Here is a 24,899-nt window from a genome sequence, read left to right as displayed (position 1 = left end):
TCGCCGTGGGTCGCTTCTTCGTATGCAGCGGGGAGTGTGCGTATTCATTCATACAATTACCTTACAATTTCATGTATTGATTTGCTCATGAATGCAAAGGTGGGAGGCGGCGTGACGCAAGGAGCGATAATTCCGTCTTCCGCGCTGTCGGGAGAGTGACGCAGAGAAGATATGCTGAATGTCGTTGGGATTGAATTGGTGACAATCACGGCAGTAATTGTAGCCTGTTTTTCGACGAATCCTCGAAGCTCTGGGGGTAGAAAACGAAACGACGGCAGACTGAAAAAGACAAATGCTCCGAAATGATCGGTGCATCTCGGTGTCTCTGTCGGCGAACACACCGAAATCGATCCCCCGATCACTGAAATCCTGCTGTTGTTTATTTTACCAAGGACATTCTGTGATCGCTCTCTCCCTCTCTCTCTCCCTTTTCAAAGGCGGCGAGCTCTCCAGCGCGGCATCGGCGACCCGGGGCTCCAGCTGCGTCTTCACAGACGGGATGCCACGTCCTCTCCGTCGCCGAGCTCCCTCCCGCAACCTTTTCCGGCAGCTTGACTCCTTCAAAGATGGTGGACCCTCGTTCCGTTTCACAACTTCATCCGGAATGCTCTAGAAGACGTACGGAGATGACAATAGAGGCGCGCGCAAGGCCCCACCTTTGTCATCATGGCATCCTCACGCTGTGATAACATCATTTTCTGTTGGGGGATGTTTTGTCCCGGCTCCATAACTTTTCAGATGGATTACCTGATGTCAACTCGGTTCTCTTCCTTAACAGAGATTATCTTTTTCTCTTAATGTTATTCCATGCATCCTTTTTTTTTTTTATCCTGATGCACTGCTTAGGTAATAGCTCCCCTGACAGAGGCCCCATCATTCAAATTATGTTTTGACAGGACAGACTTAATGTCACCATTATTCTAATGGATTTCATTAGGCTGCTCTGATGCCCCCGTTCTCCCTTACAAAACTCAAAGCGACGCGGTCCTTTACTCTGCCTTTGCTGCATTGGGCGGGTGCAGCGCATTAGGACCGTGTTGGAACAGATGGTTCCTGCGCTGGACAAATATGAGCTCGGAGCATCTGAGTCAGAACTGCTCCAACTGCAGCCAGATATCAGCACCGGAGTTTAGCGTGGTCAAGGCCGTGACGCTGGGCTTGGTGCTGGGCAGCTTCATCGTGTTCGGCGTGGTGGGGAACATCCTGGTCATCCTCTCAGTCGTCTGCCACAGGCAGCTACGCACGGTCACCAACTATTTCATAGTCAACCTGGCCGTGGCCGACCTGCTCCTGAGCTCCACTGTGCTGCCTTTCTCCGCCATATTTGAGATTCTGGACCGCTGGGTGTTTGGGCGGGTTTTTTGTAATGTTTGGGCAGCTGTGGACGTCCTGTGCTGCACCGCATCCATCATGAGCCTCTGCGTGATCTCCGTGGACCGCTACATTGGCGTCAGCTACCCTCTGCGCTACCCAGCCATGGTGACGGAGCGCAGGGCGCTGCTGGCTGTGGTGGCCCTGTGGGTGCTGTCCATCATCATCTCCATCGGGCCCCTGTTCGGGTGGAAGGAACCGGCACCGGAGGACGAGTCCATCTGCAAGATCACAGAGGAGCCGGGCTACGCCATCTTCTCTGCCGTAGGCTCCTTCTACCTGCCTCTGGCCATCATCCTGGCCATGTACTGCCGGGTGTACGTGGTGGCTCACAGGGAGAGCCGGGACCTCAGGGAGGGCCACAAAACGGAGAAGGCCGACTCAGAGTCCGTCACTCTCCGGATGCACCGGGGCAATGCGGCCGTCACGGAGGACGAGGCCGACCGCAGCCGCACACATTTTGCCTTACGTCTGCTCAAGTTCTCACGTGAGAAGAAGGCCGCCAAGACCTTGGGCATTGTGGTCGGCTGCTTTGTGCTGTGCTGGCTGCCCTTCTTCCTAGCACTGCCTATCGGTGAGAAATTAAATGTCAATCTTCTCGTCCGTGATCCCTATAGGGATGTGTGCCAAACACGACTAAGCCCTCTCTAAAATGTATTCAGAGCAGAGCGGCGGCTGTGAATAGTCTCGCCACTTCAGTGAAGCGAGCCACTGTATTAAGGTTACAATTGCTCCGGGATGATATACTGAGAGAATAACCCCTCGGTCCTTACATCTCATTCCAGTAATTCCCGTATTGACAGTTCTCATGAGCGATAGGCTATCCGTCTGCTCATCACACCAAATAAATAAATGTTTAATAAGAGCAAGAACACACAAAGGAAGAGATGAACTTATGAGCAATCGGCCTTGAACAAATCAATTTTTATCTGCATGATTTCGTTTCACAAGTCCATTCATAGATTGAGCTCCTCGAGCCAGCGTCTCGGAGAGCAGGTGAGTGTAATAGATTGATGACGTTAATTGAACCGTTTTTTTTCCCCGATGGGAGCACAGAACCGCATTCCGTAATGTGGATGAGCTCCACGGTGAACCGAGCAGAAAGTGATTCCACCAGTGGACCAGTGGGACACTTATCCTTGGACTCCCATTCAAAGAGACCCTCCATAAATAGATGGCGACTCAGACAGCCCGCGCTCTTACCCCGCCCCCTGAAAACAAAAGGGCGCGGTGACGCTGCGTCCAAGGTCTCGAGTCTCCCTTCTACCGTCTTCCTCCCCCCCTTTCTCTACGTCACCTTCCTGCTCGCTTGTCATCAGTGTCAGCGTCGTCATGGAATAACAAGGAAAGTCATCGGCGCGAGCCGTCTCGACGGCTTCAAGGACGCCTGGGTTTCTGGCGGTTCGTGGGGAGGGATCATTAAAGAGAACTCACAGAGTCATGCCTAACGTGCGTTGTGAGGTAATGTGTCGTCAGTTTGGAAGAGAGGAGGGAAGAGAGAACTAGAGTGTCCCGCCCCCTATCAGCCCGGGGTTTGAATTCATCGTGGATTCTCATGCTCTCAAATATAGCTGCGGCTGTTTGGCGGAGGATTTTTTTTATTAATTTATCGGGTTTCCTGCTCCATTACCGTGAACCATTGTGGACGAAGATCGGATTAACATGAAATCCCCCAAAAGCTTTTCCCTCCCCTCCCAGTTTTAATGTATTGTGGTATTGAGTATTTATTATTGTCTGACATGGATTCTGACATTAACCACCTCAGCCAGCCCTACAAAATGGGAATGGGATTCGATCAGAGGCCCGTGTCTCAGCTTCATATTTATGTCCAGGTTGTCCTCTCTGTTCCCTCCTCGACATCGTCTTTCACAAAACCGCGACCCAAAGCATTGAGTCACGGCTCACATTAGCATTGGGTAATTGATCAAATTGTTTGTAGTTAATCAGGGCTGTGATTATGAATCAGAGCCCTTTGTTTTCAGAGTGCCATATTTATCGGGATATTTTTGTTGCGGTGCTTATAAATACGTGGTGAGTCAATAGAGGTTTCTAGTCGTTTTCTGCATGTGCTGTGCACTTATTGTGGATTTTATACAATAACGCATTATCTGAAGGGCTGCAATAACTCCCCCCCCCCCACCCTTTTATTTTTAAACCCGTACATGAATCAATCAAGTGTAGAACCAATAATAGAACTGTTGTTTTTGGGCCCCGTGGGAGGGGGTGAAATGGATGAGATGTACAGTATAGCAAGGCACCAAATAATTTGCTCTCAAACTCCCCCCACCCCTTGGCGCTATCCATCTTCCCATCACAATCTCATTTTTTAAAAGCCCACGTCGGAGCCGTCTCCGATGGCCTGTCCAATAAAGAATTTCACGAGCCGAGCTCCCTGCCTTTTTCTATCTGTCAAGATAGATGCCCAGTTTCACAGCCTTCCACCGAGTGAGACATTTAATTATTTCAATGTGCCACTGGCAGCCACTGCATAGGAGAGCAGTCACCTACATTTGCGGTGGCGCCGGGGCTGTGCACGCCAACACGCTGCTTCACCACCAGCCTGACCACTCACACGCAGGAATGCGTACTGATCATTGGCAAAAACAGAAAGAAAGAAAAAGAAAGTGAAGTTCTAACCTTCGCTGATATCCACCCTGGAACTGATATTAAGCAAACCATTATATATGACACATGCCTGGGATAACATTTGTTTGATATTCACTCACCTTCATCTAAAGTATTTGTTCTAAAACTAGATATTCTAATTATGATTGAGTCCAGGAATCGACGCGGATCTGCTTAGGTTGTAGATTTTGTGTGCTGCTTGATAACCAGGGACAATCAACTCTTGTATTTAATGTCTATGCAGGCGCCATGTTTCCTGAATACAGACCTTCTGATACTGTTTTCAAGATCACCTTCTGGCTGGGCTACTTCAACAGCTGCATCAACCCCATCATCTACCCGTGCTCCAACCTGGAGTTCAAGAAGGCTTTCCAGAGCCTGCTGGGGATCCGGTGTCTGCGTATCACCCCCAGACCTCACCACCACCGGCACCACCACCACCACCACCTGAGTCCAGCTCAGAGCCAGGGCCACGGCCACGGCCATCCTCTCACCCTGAGCCTGGACGGCCGGAAAGAGCCCTCTTGCCTCAGCCAGTCCTCCTCCGGCGCCCTGTCCAGAACGCCGTCCTCCAGGGACAGCAGAGAGTGGAGGGGGTTTTCGGGAAGCCCGGCGGACGGACAGGGGCCGGCGGAGACCAGCCGGGCCAAGGTGGCCAAGCTGCAGAGGAGCCTGCAGAGGACGTGCTGCTGCGTCCTCGACGACGAGACTCCCTCCCAGGAGTCCAACCACGTCCCCGGCAACCTTCCCACCATCAAGATCCACCAACTCTCCCTGAGTGAAAAGGGAGAGCCTGTCTGACAACTAATCACTATTATTCTTCCCTTCGTCACCGATCAGATTCCGATTCAAGGTCCTGTGTTCCTTTTTTTAATAGGGGACAATTAAAGAGACTTGGAAAAGTGGAACGATGACGGCTTGTCAGATCGGTTCGTGTACAACTGAAATATCTGTCAGAAAAAAAGAAAAAGAAAAATAAGCTTTTCTAAGCTTTGTCAACGTCTGAGACAGAGGCAATGTGTTCGATGTTTACATTAGCTCTTCATCTGGAACGGTGTGGAAATGGTCTCAAACAAAAACAGACGTGCTGCTTTGTATATTGCATCATCCGTCGCACCGAGAATGTTCCTCATTCTTTTATCATCCTCCGGATTTGCACAGGTGTTATTTTCAGAGTTTTATCTGTGCGTGGAGTCGGGACTGTGCTCTTTGAAATCGCATTACAATACAGTGTGAGTGTGTGAGACAAGGGAATTAAGAGGGCATTATTGGAACATCAGGACATTCATGGGACACAGTCGGTTCATTCACTGAACACACAAAAAAACCCATCCCTTTAAAACGTTTTACCTCAGCCACCCACATTCCCACAATTCGACTCATAGCACTGCCAGATGGATTCATTAATATACTTATGTGGAAATCTAAGTGACCTTGTGGTTTCTGACCTCAATCCTTAATGGTCCGCAAGCCTCTTAAAAACGCCAGATTTAGAGATGCCAAGTAATGTTTATGCAGGGTCTCAAACATCCTCCTCCCAGGCAGCGTCCGTCGCCTCCGTCACTTCCAGTCGCTTTCTCACAATGAGGAAAGGTGCCAGAACTGTGTACCAATTAATGAATGATGTTCCAAAAAAAAGTTGAGGTTCGGCGTGTTCAGTATGCGCACCAATCTATGTGTCATCTGTTTGCGATCAGACGTGAGAGAACAAAAGGGCAAGATCTGCAGCTCGTATCGATCTGTTATCGTGAGGCTTTTTTTTTTTTTTAATATAAATGGGCCGTAGCCACACAATGTACTCCTTTTAGAAACTCGAGAGGGAGCAGATACAGCTGGCATTGTTGAGACAATCCCCCCCCCCCCCCCAAAGCATCAAGTGCTATCTATCTGAAACGAAGAAAGACCTGGAAGAGGAGTTGACAGCTTTTATTTATTTATTTATTTTTTCAGAAGGAGGGTTCAAGAAGAGCGTCTGCTCCATTTGTCATTGTCCACCACCGTGTAAATCATACCACTGCTGTGCAGACAGTAGGAAAGACGGTGTCAAGCTTTGCCGTTGCACCAAAGAGGTGATTTAACTATGAATATCTGTGTGCTATTCAAAAATCAGTCACCCCTCGAATGCGGCGAATGCAACCAATATATATTTTAACTCTGCATGAGTCAGTTTGACGGATGGGAACAGAAAAGATCCATCCCCCTCATTTTTGGCTGGCTTGCCTAACCTTGCCCTGCAATGAAATTCATACAAAGGTGCATAGGAATTTACTGTATATCTATCAGCATCCATGCATTTCCCATCAACACTAAAGGTCAAAACTCCTGAGCCAATGGTGATGATATCTTGAAACAGAATTAAAGTGTGAACATGTGTGATCGAGGTTGTTTTCTTTATACAGATTGTGTTGGTGCCAAGCCAATATCCCTATGTTTGAAAGCCCTCCTGGATGGCTATACAAGTGGACATCATGCCCCCCCTGCTCCAGTTTAGGCAATGTGTCCATCATGTTAAACTCTAACTGGACAAATTGTCAGAAGAGCCACAGGGCATCACTCCAACCAATCAAAAAGCTTTTGTTGGTGCTGCATCCCTGTGACATAAGTGAGATAAACCCAGTTCACCCTACTGTATATGCCGCTGCTGGACAACTGTCTTGGCATGATAATGAGAGTATTTTGCCATATCTCAGGGCTCCACCTAGTGGTCAATGCTGTACATGTTTTCCCCATGAACTCTTTCAGATTTTGGTCAAGATGAACTACCGAAGGACAATCAGATAACCTTAGTAAATATGATTTGTCAAATGATTCATCTCTAGCAACGCTTCAAGCAAGCTTTATTTTTATTTTGGAATCCACTTAAGACAACACATATAGGATTGAATGCTGTCAGGACCTACAATTCCCCCGAATCCCCGTAGGTATAGAGAACATACATAACCAAGAATAAAACACTAGTCGGGGCAGAGGGGTAACAATGGTGCTTAACATCAAAACTCAAAACCCCAAAAATAAGAATAATAAAAAGAAAAATTATTCCCTTTTTCAGTTCTTTTCACATACTACCTTGGCATTAGAAACCTACACTTTGACAAGGCAATGAAGAGACAATAGTTAGCGTGACAGAGGTCATTCAGAGCACTTCCTACCTGGTTTGCTGTATGAACAACATAGGCTAAGCAGAGGAGGATTAGACATCAGAATTTCATCCACAACACTAATTGGACTTGGGGGGGAAGGCGCTAGTCTAAGAACGATTTTGAACAACGGACACATCATCAGCACAGTGGAATGGATTTCATATACAAACGGAAAGCACCTTTCATCAGGTTTTCAGAGCTTGTGGTTTTTGTCGTCCAACTCTTCGGAGAACCTTCATCGATGCATTTGACTTGTGACAAGTGTGCTATCAATATCTTACAGAATAGGCAGGCAAGTAGGTTTTTGTTTAACAAATATCCTTAACATATCAATAGTCATATCCAGCACAAATAAAGTCGCAACCTCACATACATATTCACCATTTGGATCGTTACGGGTGCAAAACGTGACTACTTTCGACAAACTCATGACATAGTAACCCATAGTAACCCTAACTCTGTCTGTCCCCCCCCCTCCCCCCCATAGCTTGGATACGATGAAGCTTCCTAATTGCGTGCGTTTGGATGGAGAAAGGAGAACGTATACCACCATGTGCACGTACACAGCGTTGGTTGTATAGCACCAGGTGCAGAGAGCGTTGTGGGCAAACTCCTTCTCAGCTCTACGCCGACAGATTTAAATAACAATAAACAGCAGTGTGATTTCTTGGAAGCATGTTGCCCTAGCAACCGTCTATAAAATGCAGTAGAAATAAGGATGAAATGAATCAAACAGGTCGATGCCTTTAACTACGAAAGAAAGACAAAGTCGTTCCGTGCCTTTTTGTTCGTAAGAGCTTCCTATATCAAGGGCTGAATTAGTTTAAACCCTAAAACTAAAAACTCTTTAGTGCAGTCAGTGCATTGCAAACAAAACAATCTCAAGAGCTAATATTTTATACCCTGGCTCAATAAAATTATTCACAATCCTAAAACAATAATAAAATTATAAAAAAAAAAAACAACAATAATAATAATAAAGGAGAAAGTGCAACTATGAGACAAAAAGGAAGACTGAAGTGAATTGTTCAGTTGTACATAGGGTCAAGACCCCCAACGAACAATAAACAAAAGTCTAAATCTTCACACTGAGTTTCAAGAGATTTAACTTTTGAATATTTCACAGCAACAAAATAAAATACCCTTCAGATTTAATCTATTATTTAAAAAAAAAAAAAAAAGGTGGTTGATCCCAAACACCATCATTCTTGAAGTACTTGAAGAAATGTATATGACAAAGGAGAAACCGTAAACACATTCTGTTGTTCCCAATGCTGCATGACATCTTGGACATATCACCAGGTTCTGACCAAGAAGGCAACTACATAGTTTACATTACACAGAGTAAAATTTTTTTAAACATTTAAAAACAAATGTAAACCATTTAAACAAGACAAATTGTAATGGACTATTAAAAAAAAAATAACCAAAAAAAAAAAAACGCAACAACTGTGAAGTAGCTGTCTCAATTCACTTGACCCTTCCTTGAAAGCAGAACATGGAATATGGCAAAATGGAAGATTCAAAACAAACAGGTGATGTGGCATGAGAAACTGGATGGAGTGGTTTTTTTAAGGGGGGGTGGGGGAGGGTGGTGGTGGTGGTGGTGCTGGAGTGCAGTTGAGTCGAAGCAACAGGAGTCTGTTGCCGGGACCGGGTGAGATGTGAGGGTATATTTTTTATTATTATTTATTTATTTATTTATTTATTAAATGGCATCCGGTCCCGTGTTCCCATGCACCCCGTGTTCAGTGTTGAAGGGGTAATAGCTTTTAGCCGAGGCTGGTGATGTTGGTTTTCCCGCCGGGTGGAGCGACGATGCGCTGGGTGGTGCGACGGGGAATGTTGTCGTCGACTTGGGCGCCTGAAAAATTGACATTTGACGTTTAAAGCTCAGGAGGATAAAAATAAATAAAAAAAGAATTAGGGCTGTCACATGATTAAAACAATAAATTGCACTGTATTGCACCAAATTGATGAGGGGAGCAGAGCTACTGCCGCAGACATCTTCTGCCCTCACCACGTGGAGAGGTACGTGGCTATGCAGCAAGCTCAACACTCTCGCAAAAAGTACAGGAGCGCACTTTAGGTATCTTTAATAGAAGTGGTGTGAAACTGTGGAGCAGTGCAGAAGTACGCAGATTAACGTACTTTACTGTACTGTAACGTACTGTACGTCCTGTCTTCAATCCATGCAGATTCAAATAACCTGTTAATAGCGTTGATATAGCTCCTACACTGTACGCATACACGAATAACATGAATAAAATCACAGATTGTGCTTTCTCAAGGGCAGTGACGAGGCGGAGGGAAGGAGATGGTAGTGAGTCTGAGACGGGATCCGATTGTCTGCGTGTGTTTCTGCCTGGCTTTCATATATGCCTGTGTTCCGACGTCACACTGTCATCACAATGCTATGATGTCACGGTACCGACTGGGGGGTGGGGGCGGAACAGGATGCCCAGGCTGATGTGGGGGCCTCCGCAATAAATAATAAAAATAAAAAAAATTCCTGGAGGAGAGGAGGCCTGGTCATGTCACCCGAGGAGGGACCAAAAACTGTTGATCCACCTGCCGAGATCAGTAGCGAGGAGTTTGAGCAGTGGATCGCAACCGACGACAGCACCCCTGTAACGGAGCCTGCTACTAATGAGAATATCATCACAGAGATGAGAAAGCTTTGGTACGGGTACCATACTGCCGGCAGCGAGGAGGGGGCGGAGACGGATAAAACCATGATTTAGGCATCAATGGACACTTTTCCAGGCGGCGCAGAATCGGCACACAAATCAGAGGTAGCCTAATTTCTTTGTCGTTATAAGACCAGAATATTTTATGAATACCTTTTTTTTTTACCCAAACTCTGCTACCAGTTCAGCCGTGATTTCCTACAGTTTATTTTCAGGCCTGTTAAAGATTTAGAAACGCACTGAAACGATTGCAAAGCTGTGGCTTAGTCAAGTATTTGTATGACTGTTAATGTATTTGTAAACAGCACAATACTGTTTTAGCATATAGCCTAATTATAGTTTGAACTACAGTAAGGTCTATTTTATTCTGTACTGTATTGTATTACAATGTATTTGACTTATACACAGTACAGCCAGTACGGTCATTAATTTGTACAGTAATATGAGAAGCATTTGAAATAGCTGTACTTACTATTTTGAAACAGTCAACAAAATTCAGTAAATAGCGATGCTATCCGTTTCATTACTTTATATTCATCTAATAAATCTACAAATGTCAATTAAATCTCTACGAGAAAAAAAATCAGTTAAAATAATCATCTGCTTATAGTAATGAATTTCACCTACACATCACAGATGTGATCACTACAGTATAAGTGGTTTCCACTATATCGGCGTATTTAATCGACATTTAATCGCATGTAATTGGTGTATTTAATCATATTTAATCGCATGATATTGGTGTAGTTAATAGAAATAAATAGCAAGTTTAAAATTTACTAAAAGAAAGATTTTACCAATTAAAAAGCAGTGCATTGAGTTGTAGCACTTTGGCTCTTGGCGCTGCTGCTGTCCATAAAAGTTATTAACGCATTCACTTTGACAGCCCTAAGAAAACAAAAATACAACCACAAACAACTTATAGCTGGCAACACATTTGAGAAGGACTGTGAATTACAGACGTTTGGGAAAACTGGTGGTGGCACTTACCGGAGAGGCTGAAGCCGGACTGGTGGAGGTTACGCATGGGCTGCGGAGCCGCCTGCTGCTGCTGCTGCTGCTGCTGCTGCTTGGCGGGCGATGTCTTGGCCGAGGAGACGGTGTACATCACCTTGGGTGTCGGGGTCACCTCACACACTGGCCCGTCATACTGGCCTCTGGGGACGCCCCGCAATTCCGTCAGCTGGAACCCATGCACACCATCCGTTGTTAGTTTGAGAGCTTCGCTTTTGTTTCTCATGGACATTGATTTGAGGAGGTTCGCAAGTTTTTTTTTTTTTTTTTAATTAGACAAAAATCTCACCCTGCTGCGGGCCTTTATCCTCTTGTATACGTAGTCTGGGAAGGTCTTGCGGCTGATGTAGCGCCCGCAGCCCTCCGTGGTGTGGAGGCTGCCTTCCTCCAGCACCAGCTTGCCTTGGCTGATCACCACCAGAGGCCCTCCACGCACTTCCATACCCTCAAATATGTTGTACTCCACAGCCTGGGGAGAAGAAGAAGGGTCTGAATGAGGACGATAAAGACCACCACCTGACATCAGGAAATAAGATTTCATACTTGTTGCCATTGATTCAAGATAACTTCGGTCGAGACAAGAGTGGGCTCTTGGGTAGTTTGATAGTGAGATTTCTATCATAATAATAAATTACTAATGTATTCCAAGCCATCAATAGATAAAAAAGGCTAAAAAGGTTCAATGCAGAAACTCACACAACCACAACCTGCCCTCAGGTGACAGAACAGTGTGACTGAGCTTTGCTTCCTGGACACTGAAGGGGATAGAATCAGCTTTTTCCCCAGCCTCACAGAACACATTTACAAGTGTCAAGTCATTTCTCCAGTGAAATAACCTAATGAGCCACAACACCATATTAAGGAAAGAGCGTGAATGCCAAATGTGTTTCCATTAGAAACAGCCGGGGCCCTCATTTATCAATCTTACTTTTGCACAATTGTGTGCATCACAAGCCTGTGTGTAGATTTGTAGGCGTTTTGGCATTTTATAAAAGGGTAGTTGTTTTTAAAAGTGATTCTAAAACCTAAGTACACCATTGGCCAAACACAAACAATCTCCATTAAAACAGATTAAAACAATCTCGATAATTCTCACAATAAAATCTTCACGAAAAACGATGACCAATTTGTGAGATTTATTTTTGATACAGTTTTTGGAGTCGGTTTTCCTCTCCCTACAAAGACACGAACAGCCAAATCGTACAGCAGAGAAACAACCATGTGACACGAACAGCCACTCGCCTGACCGGTGTTTGGGGGGGGTTGGTTGGACAGCGTCCCTCGGTCCGCTCCAAACATCCCCGCATATAATCACAGAGCGCAGATTCAGGAATTTTTTGGACTGTTCTCAGATGACAATGATGATTATATTATGTATTTAAATTGATATAATATATATTACTTATTCATCTGTTTTTGTTTGCATATTTATTATTTTATTTATTCATTGTTTACTGTTAAGCCATGAGAATACACTTAAAACTGTGAATTGAACATAATTATTATTATAATATTATATAATATTAAATACATATTGTGATAATTATTGACATTGATATTTAAAATTATATTTATTTACAATATTTAAAAAAACGTTGTGATAAGATTTTTGGCCCTCCCTATGTTAAGGAAATGCTGTCACTGACCAATGTTCATTCATAAAGGATTTTGAGTGCCATGATGGACCGCTTAGGCAGCTATCCTGTTATATAAGAGGCAATATAGATGTCAATGGAAAGTCATTAACATAAAATGGCAGAGCTTCATTTGGGGCACAAGCTTCATCACGCAGGCATTGCGTTTTCAGAGAACATAATCTTTTTGCCGAAAAATATGACACGCTCTTCAGCGGTTTTTGTTTGTTCTCAGGCCTGTTCCATTAGATCTTAGTGGGGAGCTTTAAAGGAGTCTCGAACTGGAGACAAATTGCACTGAAGCCATTTCAACACACACCCAGGAGACTTTTTTGGGGGTGTGTGGGGGACCAGCACATTTCAGCGAGAAATCAAGGATAGATCCTGTCTCACAACAAGCCCTCTGCCTCACAATGCAGTCGGTCTTCCATGCAATTATTTTGGTAATACCACAATATATACAGTTGCCAATGTGCCATATAAAGAAAGGTATGCATAGAGTAAAAAATGACCATTCCATTTCATGCAAGTTCTGAGGCAAAAAGGTGATTTGTAGGAGGAAAAAAATCTAATAAAAAGGAGGCTCAAATTACTGTATACTGCATAAAGCAACAAAAACAAAATAATATATAACATATTTTAACATGCCTGTCTACTCTGTCTCTTTATGGTGTGGTAATTATAGCTTTCTTCAATTTGCTTTTTTGTTATTTGTACTGATTCATCTCACCCTTCTTTCAATATTTCTATATATTATTCAGGGTTGCTAACCTGAAAATTTACCTAAATGTCCCTATATCTGTTCAAAAGAGTTCAACTGCCCATAAAAAAGTGCTGTAACTCATACAACGTTCCAGAACCCTCACTCCTGAGATCATCCAAAACATAAAATCTGATTTGTGTCCTTTTAATGAACCCAAGCCCTTACAGTAGGTCCCTTTCATCCAACGAAACTGATTAATTCAACAAAAAAAAAAAAAAAAAAAGCAGGACAAAGTGCTCGTCAATTAGATATCCCAACTCTGACTGTGTGAGCTGAACAGATTTAACGTGAATTTATGGAAATTAATGGGAATACCATGGTTATAAAGGGGTTATTAGCACAGGCTGCATGTACCATGTCATTTATTGTGATTATTTAGCTTAAATTTGGAACAATATTTCGCCCCTTTCTTTTGTGAGATAACATGGTTGGTAATGGCCAGTGTCTTGGATTTACAATCTCTAATTTAATATGACACCGCTATCTTCATACTAAATTACGGAAAAGGGCTCTGCACATAAGATGGGAGAATGCACTGTGCATGCAGAGGGTAGTAATTCAAATGAATTCCTATCAAATAATGGCATGCAAATGATCTGTACATGCAACAGAGTAGTACAGTTACAGGGACGTAATTCTGCCATAAGGAAACATGGGTACAAAAATTGCTGTCTGTGTATAGACCGATTTATTATCATTAATATAATATTCATGCTGATAAAAAAATTGATGTCCATACAATAATTACATTTATAATAAATCTATGTTCCAAAAATGTAATCATTAGATTGATAATAAATCCATGTACACAACATAGATTCATGTTTTCTACCACTATTGACTACATTATGGAGGCTAACCTCCCCTAGTATCCATATTTTGTGTTCTTTTTAATAATACATAAGGGCAACAAACAATAATAAACCAAAACCAAAAAAATAATATACTTTGGTAGCAGTGTGTAAAGCTTTTTGATCTGAGTTCATTTTTCATCACTGCTCAAATTTACAATGGATAGATTGTGGAGAATGATCTATTTTTATCCCAAATCCAGCGAATAAAAAAATGCCCCAAAATAGGCTACACAAACTGAAACTAAAACAAGACCAAAAACAGCCCAGGCTCCCTAAATACAGCCTGTAAGCTACTGAGTTTCTGAATTTTCAGAGATGCCTTACTACCGGTCTCGTACAACCCATAACCTGCTGCTGTTTCAGGACTGAGATTCACGATGAATGATGTGAAGGTAAAAAATAACAATGATAGTAATGTATACATCATAACTGAACACTACAATGGGAGTTGCAAGACAAAGCCACGGTGGCCCAGTCAGGGCCCCTTGGCAGCTGGGGGGTCGGGATGCAGTCAGACCGTCAGGATTTTAACGTTCAAATAACTCTTGACCTCTCACCAGGCTGTGGCTCTTGGCTGAGATGATCTTCGTGACGTCTGGGTCCCACAGTACCAGGTCAGCGTCTGAACCCACAGCGATGCGACCCTTGCGGGGGTACAGATTGAAGATCTTGGCCGCATTGGTGCTGGTCACCGACACAAACTGGTTCTCATCCATCTTACCAGACACCTTGTTGGACAGAGGGGCAGAGGTTTACAAACATGAGGTACAAATACTTAAATACACATGGTGACTTTGTCTTTGTTTGTATATTAGAACTGTACATATAAATTCTAGAACCGTACATAATTGATTGCTATGTTTGGAAAATTAGGTATGGGATGAAAAAGGACGAATAAAAAAAAAATACTCCCAACAAAGAAAGCCCCTTACCACACATTTGTCCCAAATAAGAGACATCCTCTCCTCGGTGCCATTGGTTCCCTCAGGGATCAGGGTGAAGTTGTCTTTGCCCACAGCACGTTGAGAGGTGTGGAAAGTGCAGTGGGCACTTCCAGTCACCTGCAGGTCCCCACTAGGAACAGGAAACAAGACGGTTAAGTGGATCATACATTTGACAAGGGCAAACAAAAGCATTGGACATAGCCAATATTATATTGTAATATTATATAGTATTACATGCCGATGATATATCCTGTTATACCACGCTGGTCCCATATCATTTCGCTTTCTCCAAATGCTTCCCCAATAGGGCTGGAAAATCTTTCCCATGTAATTTAAGAGTTTTTCCTCTGGGGAAAAATAAATCCCCATAAAAAACAAGTGAATCACATCGGGCCTCAGGTGTGAGGCAGATTCCGTATTAGAGGCAGCAGGGCTCTCCTGTCACTCTTGATCAGACAGTTGATCAACCCAGGGCAGGAGGAAAAATATGAACAAGCACTGAAACCACCTGCTCAGCTGGAGGAGACAAAGTCTCTGCATGAGTGATTTCCGTTTGGAAAAAATATATAAGGTTAGAACGACATAAAAATGCTGAAATTGTAGAAATCGTCACAGTATGGGACCTTTAACTGTGACCTGGTAAATGCAGGCCTCCTACCAAGTCCCTGCTAGATTAAGGCCATGCCATGGAGCACCTACCAGGAGAGGAGGGAGCTGAGGTAGTCTGGGGTGGTGGGATCGGGGCTGAGCGGCGGAGAGGTGACGTAGGCCGCTGCCTTGGCCCAGTTTTTGCTCCAGTAATGGGTGCCGTCCGTGCCCAAGCTGGCCGATATGGGCTCTCCGTAAACCACAACACCTATTGTGGTGCACAGGACATCCCGACTTGGTCAGTTCGTAACAGAAAAGGTGTCGTGCAGAGAGAAGTGGTGGAAAAATAACGAAAAATAAAAAGTTTGCCGTGCTCACCCTTTTTCCTGGCATTGGCGATGACATCAGCGGCACTCTTGCTCATCACCTTGGTGATGTAAAGTGGACAGTTGGTCTGATTGGCCACAGTGACCGAGCGATTGACCGCCTCCGCTTCCACCTGGAGAACAGGACACACACACACACGCACACTCATAAGTTAAGCTAAGCATGCTAGCATATGGAACACTTCCAGTCTCATCTGCTGGTTTCCATTTTATTTTCAATTATGACGACATGTGTTAAACATTACATTATACACCTATCAGCCACAACACTAAAACCACTGACGGGTGAAGTAAATAACATGGATCGATGTTGGAAGCAGGAAAAATGGGCAAGCATAAGGATCTGAACAACTTTGACAAGGGCCAAATTGTGACGGCTGGACGACTGGGTCAGAGCATCTCCAAAACAACAGGTCTTGTAGGGTGTTCCCGGTATATATAAGGTTCAGAGGAAGGGTATTAAACCTGCCCTGGAGCTAAATTATTGAAGACCGTAGTAGAGATAAGCTCTGACGTTACCGGTACTGTTAACGGTATGGGAGAAATTAAGAAAAATTTTCTTCTTAATATTAAGGCTAAATAACCCATTTCTAACTTGCAATAACACAGTTTCTAACTTGCATAACATGATATTCGTCTAAGAAGCATGTGCTCTATTATCAGAAGAGACATCTCTCTCTCTATCACCGGAATGGAGATATGTGCGAGGTGGGCGGGGCCGGCTCTGTCTGCTTGGCTGTTACACACGCATGAGGAGACAAGGGGGCAGATTGTTCCCTGACCACCCGCTCCTTGTGTATTGCGCAGAAAATCATCATAATGGTCAGAATTAGTTTGAGTTTTTATCTTAAAAAATAAAAAAATAAATACAATTACAGATAAGAGTACCGCTAAAGTACCAGATCTATAAGCAGGATCGATAATGGTGTGGTACTGTTAAAATCTTAACGATACCCATCCCTACTCGTGGCCCGTTCCTCCGTGCTCCAAAGATTTATTTGGCGAAACGGGGCATGGCATTCGGGGCGCATGGAGAGGCGTGTTCGCCTTTAAAAATATATTTATAATTCCTCTAATTTCTAATTTGTTTTATTGAAATGTTATCCCTGTGCTTTTTTGTGAGGTTGTGTTGGTTTTATCCTGTTATTGTCATGCACACTGACTGACAAAAGAAACCCCAAAGAAACGAATGCCTGAGAATCTCAGTCGACTGACGGGTTTCCGACTAGTGATTAGACTCGTCGACTTTTAGGGGCCAGCTCTACAGAAATTGCTGAAAAAGTTAATGCTGCTATGATAGAAAGGTGTCAGAGCACACAGAGCATCACAGCTTGCTGCGTTTGGGGCTGTGTAGCTGCAGACTGGTCAGAGTGCCCATGCTGACCCCTGTCCACCGCCAAAAGCACCATCAGAAGGCAAGCGGAACAGTGGAACAGTGTGATGCTCTCGGCAATGCTCTGCTGGGAAACCTTGGGTCCTGGCATTCATGTGGATGTAACTTTGACACGTACAACCTACCTAAGCATTGTTGCAGACCAGGTACACCCCTTCATGGCAACGGTATTCCCTGATGGCAGGGGCCTCTTTCAGCAGGATAATGTGCCCTGCCACACTGCAAAAATTGTTCAGGAATGGTTTGAGGAACATGACAAAGAGTTCAAGGTGTTGACCTGGCCTCCAAATCCCCAAGATCTCAATCCGAGCATCAGTGGGATGTGCTGGAACAACAAACCCGATCAATGGTGGCCCCGCCTCGCAACTTACAGGACTAAAGGATCTGCTGCTAACCAGATACCACAGGACACCTCCAGAGGTCTTGTGGAGTCCATGCCTCAATGGGTCAGAGCTGTTTCGGTGGCACAAGGGAAAGCTACAGAATATAAGGCAGGTGGTATTAATGTTGTGGCTGATCGGTGTATTCTTACCTCTTCTGGCTTCAGAGTTTAAACTGAACCAAACCTCACAAAGAGTTTTCTTAGAAGAGCGTTACCTCCTCTGGGCGGCTAAGCACGTGACCCTCGGGCCCGGTGATGCCCAGCTCCAGAATGCGCCGCTGCTCCTGAAGTGTGATAAAAACATAAGCGCTAAATATCCAGAGGCACCCGCATCCAAATCAAAGTCACGCCTGGATTGGATTATCTGTGCTTCCATTACCTCCGCGATGATGTCTCCATTTTCGGCATGCACCTGTGCAATGGCTCCCAGGTCTCTGATGACGCTGAACACCTCGTACATCTGCAGGAGGATAAGGTCAAAGGTCAGGTGTCAAACACTAAATGCTGGTACACAGCTCCAGAGCAATAAACCAAGACAAGTAAACTCAATGACAACGAAGACGTTAGCCAAGCATACCTGAGAGTCAGAAAGTTGGAAAACATCCTTATAAGCCAAATAGACGAGGAAAGAGTTGACACCTGAAGATAGAAAACTTATGAGAGAAAAAAGCCAAGGGCGGAATAAAGCGAACGAGAAATCCAGAACAGAGAGGAAAGCAAAACTCAAAAAAATATTATAAATCACAACTGTTAAGCCATTTAGTTTGTTATCCTGGCTGTGTAAAGTGATTGTTCACTCCAGGGCAATGGGAGGGGAAAAAAATAAAAAAGGAATAACCTACAATCATTTTACACTAGCCATGCGTGCAGTTTAGAAAGCTTCTGAAAAGGGTGATGGCATGGATAGAGCAAAAAGAGTAAAATTGGGTTTTTAATTAGACACTCGATTCAGATGCAGGGAAAAAACAGACAATTTTCCAGCTTGAATTTGCCTGAGTAGCAGGTGGAGCGGTGACCTGCGTCGAGTGTTTAAGCTTGGACAGCTGCTAAGCCCACAGCATGGTTGTGCCGTGTGTAAATCTAGAAATTATTAAAAAAAACAATTGGGCAGAGAAGGTTGTCTGCCTTACCGTGGTCCTTCACCAGGCTCTCCATTTCTTCCTGGATGCCCTTGTGCCACTCAGTAATGTCGATGTGCAGCGAGTAGTCGCAGCAGGACTTGCTGTCGGCCCACTCCCTCCACTGGTTGAAAGCGGCGATGAGGCTGACGCCGGGCTCCGGCACCACATGGTCGACTGTAAACAAAAACAGGCAGGTGGCCATTTGCTGTGCACAAACAACTGTAAAATCGAATCATATGCTTCACCGCAGGCACATTATAAGACAAGGATATCACACTGGCAACAGTATTGCTATATGTTCCTGGGCAAATAATAAAGGAAAAAAAACAAAAAAAAACGTTTGTGAATATTAGATTTTTTTTTTTTTTTAGGGTCAGTACTGATCATGGTGGTCCCCCCGGACAAGGCCGCACGGGTGCCCTGGTAGAAGTCGTCGGCTGCCACCATGCCTCGGTCCGGCATCTGGAAGCGGGTGTGCACGTCAATGCCCCCGGGCATCACCATCCTCCCCTGGGCCTCGATGGTCTTCACTCCCCCCGGGACGATCAGGTTTTCACCTATCTGCCTGGGAGGGGAGGACGGGGGGAAAAACAGAAGATATAAAAAGGACCAAAGAAAACGTAAAAAGAAATACTATCTAAAGTTGGAATTGAAATTTACAATAAAAAGTGAGGAAAAAATAGAGGCAATAAACTATATGAAGAAAGAACTTTGTGAAGGCGAGCCACTGGTTAACACTGTTGAAAATTGAAAATAAACTGGAAAAGAGTTCAACTTATCTTGTAATTGTCTTACTTTTGTTCTTAAGAGCTTAACATGGGATTCTTTGACATGTGCAGTTGCTAAATTATGCAAATTGTACACAGGCACAGAAGGGTTTCTTTGAGGTTACAAGTATAGACTACTGAAACCTTTTGCTGTAAATAACACAATTGGTAATGGATTTTTTCATGAAGGTAGTCACATCAAAATGCCTTCCTCTCACATTTTCAAGTACACATTTTAATCTTTCCAAAGGAAAAGAAATAGATGACAGAAAGGAATTAGAATGCCCTGAGTATACTGAATAATAACACACATTTTGGGTAGTTTCTTTTTGCTTGAAAAGTTCTGTTTGTTTATTGGGAGCATATAGGCACTTTAACAGTTTTACAGTGTCTATATCTAATCATGCCCAAGGCTCCTTCTTGTCATATGACAGCGTTAATATCAGTGAGATCTTTTAATCTATTTCTCTCTCACTCACTTGATGACTCCATCTTCCATGTAGATGTCAGCCAAGAACGACTGATCATCGTTCACTATCTTGGCCCCTTTGACCAGGAGCCGGTCACTCTGAAAGAAGAAGAGAGCATGCCAAGTCATTCAAAAATCTAAAAGTGTAACTACCCACTGATAAACACAGAAGAGAAGTTTTTGTTTCTCAAGATCAAAAACACCTGGTGGATTTTTAAGTTTTTTTCAATAGTAATTGGTTTGTGGCTGGCATTAACCTTTCTCCACATACCGTCATCACCTCAAGTACTTAAGAATAGAGCTGTCAATTATTTAAGCTGAGCAGAATCATTTTGTAAAATGGTCAGATTCCACAATCCATGTTTCCATGTAAATATTGAGGAAATTTTAAAATTATGTTAGAAATGGTGCAACAAATAGTGTATTGGCATGTTTTCATCAGTTTGGTTGAGGAAAATGAACTGTCTACTCAAAAATGTAAATTCCAATGTTCATTGTCAATAGCACAGTCTACAGCAATAGGTAGACTGTATCATTACACTAGTATAGGGTTATACTATAATCAATGATGAAATGGACAGAAAACAAAATAATTTGTATGACAGTTAATCATCAAATAAAGATTGATGATCGAGACAATCCTACTAAGGATGACCATTTTGAGAACATGGGGAATGCCACTGAAGTTGTGAAATTGCTAATAAAAACCATAGTGAGAACAACGGTGCTGAATGAAAATAAATCCATATCACACTTCCTTTGTCAAGTGGGTCAGATTTCTTATGCAACTCATTTAGAAAAGGCAGAGATTTAGAGGGTACACCACAATTAATAAAGAGGCCGCCCCAAATGTATACTTTTTTCAGTAGAATGACAACTCAATGAGTCTGCAGGATAGAAAATGCGCATGCTAAGCTGCCTTTTCCACCTCATACAGTAGGGTCTCCATCAGCCACGACAGCTGATGGAGACAAACCCTGCAGGAACAGACATTCAATCACTAATGGTCAGAGAGTGGAGTGCACATGAAGTGGGAGAATACATTAGGCCTCGTAAAACTGTGGTTGTATTCACGTGATCGGAGCGGCCATTATTCTCCTAAGTGGGTCAGACAGACCAAGTGGTCAAAGTATTATCATTAAATGTACGGACAAGGGAGGCCACACACGGGAGGTAAACTTGATATCTCCTGCTTTAGCATTATATAAGATTTAAAATGTCTTGAAATCACTCAAACATCCCTATACCATCAAGAACCTCTGAACACTGTATGCAAGCATAATGAGTGGAATAAATGGTCACAAAAATGGAGTAAATGACCCGGCCTAGTCTAGTTTGAGGGACCGGTTTGCTTCTTTAGCATTAAATTGAAGATACTACAATTTAGAACCCACACTGAGTTGGTACCCTACCCAAATCCCAAATAGCCATTCATTATAACCCCTGGCAATAGGTGAACACTGAGCAGGTGAGCTTCAGTGTATCCAGTAATGATGGTGTAGTTCAGGACCAAAGCCTGAGCCAGATTCTTCATGACAGGTTTCCACGGACTGAAAATGTGTTCTACATGTCGAAACAAGAAAAGCTGTCTCCATCTGACTAAAGGCTCCCTGAGGATGCAGTGGAAGTTTTGCCATTTCCTTGTGATGCCAGAAATGTGAGAGGCTTAAAGCTGATGGTACTACATCCACCTGAAAGAGGAAATTGACAGCTCCATATATATTTTCTATGCACAATATCGAGGGCCCCTTGAATCACTTCAAATCCTCGAAAAGATAGTAGATAGTTTGGGTGATATTAAACACTACAAGGCCATACGCCTCTGTACTCAATCGAAGCTCAGAGCGAGTGATTTTGGGTGGCTGTTGAGCGGTGACCTACTTCCCAGAAGAGATTTTACCACATTTAACTACGATGTTCTTTTTGGTCGGGCAGAACAGGACACGCAGGTTTAAAATCCTGCAAAAAAGGGGCACTTTTCCCACATGAGTACCCCAAGCAGATTGTAACTACAACATTAATTGTCTCTCAATAACTAATACTGATGATGACATTTGGATGCACAAATAACTCCAATAACTTTGTTCATTACCAGGTTCCACGGGTAATATCAGATTTCGGCAAGGCAGCTCTCAGCTCTAATGCTCCATCCTCTTGGAAAGAATTACATTAAGACCTAAAACCTGAGTATTTAATTTCACCTTCAGATTATAAAAAACGGATTTTGTGACCTGTTTCAATATGAACGTGCATTTTTCAATAATCTTTCTTTACATCTATATGTTTTCACTTTATGTCCGTATGTTTTGGATTTTGTGCGCTGCTTTTCTTGGTCAAAGGCCCTCTTGACAAATCAAATGTCAAAAACAATCTCAATTTGGCTGTCCCGGTAAAATAAAATAAAAATAGAAACAATGCAGTGGGATTTGAAAGTTGAAATATGGGCCAAAAACAGCAGCAGTGCAGTATTACAAAACACATAAAAGCAAACAGAGTAAAACACAGTGAACCTGCCTCTCCATCTGCAAGGTGCAGCCCACATACTGCAGAGCAGAACGTTGCATAGGAGCAAAACACGAAATCCCAGCCTAACAAAGAAAATACCTAAAAAATACTTCCACTGGGACCAGAAGGAGCATGCTGCCATCGACTGGTAATACCACCGGTCCTAATGGTCTCTGGTTCCAGTCTGACTGGTGGAGGGTGATTCTAGCTGCTGACAGCCACAATGAATGGAAGGCTTAGCAGCGGCAGGCTAGCGAGCTAATCCTCTGGGTGGACACGTTTGGAGCGTTCGCCCTCACACCACGAGTGAAAAAGATATTTGAATTAAAAAAAAAATAATAATAATAATCACCCAACACTCACCGTGATCCGTGGGATGTTCTTCTTGCCCTGGTAACCTGACATGTCTGGACGCTGCCTTGCCTCTGGGCTAACACGAGCTAGCTAATGAAAGGAATGGATGCTCCGGTGGCCAAACCAGTCGACGCCTCTGGGCTAATTCGTTTTCCCAAGCGAGCAGATTCTTCCTGGGGGGGGGGGGGGGGGGGTTTCCGCGGAATTACGATCAACGCCGTGCGGGTTTTGGGCGATACACGCTCGCGAAGCAAACCCACGGGTGGATGCAATTCTACCGGTGCAGGTCCCCGAAGACCAAACGGGCAGCGACGAGAAAGGCAGCCACAAAAAAAAAAGGGAGACCGCGCATGCGCACTGCCCCGCCCTGCTCGACCGCTCTGGATCGTTCAGTCGCCGTTGGAATGTCTGCCCAAACCTGAGGCACCTTTACTACTTTTTTTAAGTTTATTGCCACACCTGTACTGTTTTGATTACTTAATTATTATCATTATTAGTGTTATTATTGTTGTTATTATTATTGCTATTATTGTTGAACATTATCTCAAACATTTTTCACTTCCGTCCCCATCGTTAGAGTCTGACCAACATAATGATCCGAGAGATGATTCGTTCTTCTTCAGCTTTTTAACAAAAACCTCTGTGAAACAAATCCGTCCCCGGCTTCGACGTGTAATCACTAACCCCGTGTTTTGGTCCGAGCCAGTTCAAAAGTGAAGCTAAAATGAGGACTGGTCCGTCTCACGCCAAGTGTGGCTGAATCATTCTTCATTTATTTCTGAAACATTAACAGCCGACTGCTCCTATATACGTCAGTTACTAGGATGGGTAAAATGCAGAGAAATGCATTTGGTTGCCTCAGTACCTGTACTCTGTGCAACGACAATTAGTTGAGTCTAATCTCATCTAATATTCAAGAAAAAAACTGCATGGCACCGTGCGGATTTCAACATTTTATTGAGGTGGATATTGATGTATTTTAAAATCATTAATATCAAAGAAAAGAAAAACCTGCATGGCACTCTGTGGAATTCAACATTTTGTTGTCAATGTTTAATAGGAATCCAAATATATTTCAGCTTTAACACCCCTTTCCGCTTCTGCTGTCTAGTGCCCTGACTGCTTGAATACCTTTGTGAGGGCCCTGCCCTTGGTATGAACTAACTAACTTACCAACAATATTTGGTCTGTTAGGTTTACCTCTTAATAACAACCTAGATATGGTTGAAAACATAAACCATGACCTCGAGTTGAGAGGAATGCAAATAATTAGGGTTAGAGCCGATCAGCACTCATTTAATATCAGTCCAATGACGCTGCCGGAGCCTGGAGCCTGATGATATGAATCTTAAATAAAAGCTAAATCAAATGTCCCAAGCCAATGGTTTGGATCATGGCTGTATCGACAACAGATTCATTATTTTTCCTTTCTGTTGTCATCATATTCACCGTTCAGATGTTGAACTTGCGGTCGCCTCCAGGATAAACATGGTTCTCTTAAATTAAGCTTCACAAGCACCTTTGTGAGTGGAATCCTGCTGAACACAGGCAGTCGAGCAATTATCAACAGGCAGAAAAGACGATCACCACGGTAACTGCCACAACGCATCAAATAAGCTATGCATGAAAAAAAACAACCACAATGTCACAATGTGTATATTACATGGGTAATGTCACAGCTTCAATCATTTTCACATTTATTTAAGTATTTTATGTCAGAGAATTTTAAAAGTCGAAGATAAATCACCAATGTGCAAATGTGAAGGAGATATATATTCGTATAGATTATATTTATATACAGTGTGTATATATATATACACATATACACATATATATATATATATATATATATATATATATATATATATATATATATATATATATATATATATATATATA

At 43.3% G+C, this 24,899-nt stretch overlaps 2 protein-coding genes across 2 annotated transcripts; one reads left to right on the top strand and one right to left on the bottom strand.

Moving 5' to 3' along the window:
* Positions 1-1,046: 1,046 nt before the first annotated feature.
* Positions 1,047-4,797, top strand: adra1aa (adrenoceptor alpha 1Aa; the record flags this gene model as incomplete). The annotated part of the gene is given in 3 exon segments (XM_080004544.1): positions 1,047-1,064; positions 1,066-1,945; positions 4,241-4,797. Coding segments are annotated over 3 exon segments (1,455 nt in total).
* A 3,824-nt stretch (positions 4,798-8,621) lies between these two features.
* On the bottom strand, positions 8,622-23,051 carry dpysl2a (dihydropyrimidinase like 2a; the record flags this gene model as incomplete). The annotated part of the gene is made up of 14 exons (XM_080004669.1): positions 8,622-9,000; positions 10,817-11,009; positions 11,130-11,309; positions 14,649-14,819; positions 15,024-15,165; positions 15,735-15,891; positions 16,002-16,122; positions 18,000-18,068; positions 18,164-18,244; positions 18,362-18,423; positions 18,915-19,079; positions 19,286-19,470; positions 20,152-20,240; positions 23,010-23,051. The coding sequence occupies 14 exons, from the start codon at positions 23,049-23,051 to the stop codon at positions 8,909-8,911; spliced, it is 1,749 nt and encodes a 582-aa protein (XP_079860795.1). The 3' UTR covers positions 8,622-8,908.
* Between the last annotated feature and the right edge of the window lie 1,848 nt (positions 23,052-24,899).

Source organism: Zeus faber (assembly GCF_960531495.2).
Source record: "Zeus faber genome assembly, chromosome: 7".
In the NCBI taxonomy this organism is placed as follows: domain Eukaryota; kingdom Metazoa; phylum Chordata; class Actinopteri; order Zeiformes; family Zeidae; genus Zeus; species Zeus faber.
The sequence above is the reverse complement of the archived record's forward strand: the minus strand, read 5'-3'. Positions and strand labels throughout refer to the sequence as shown.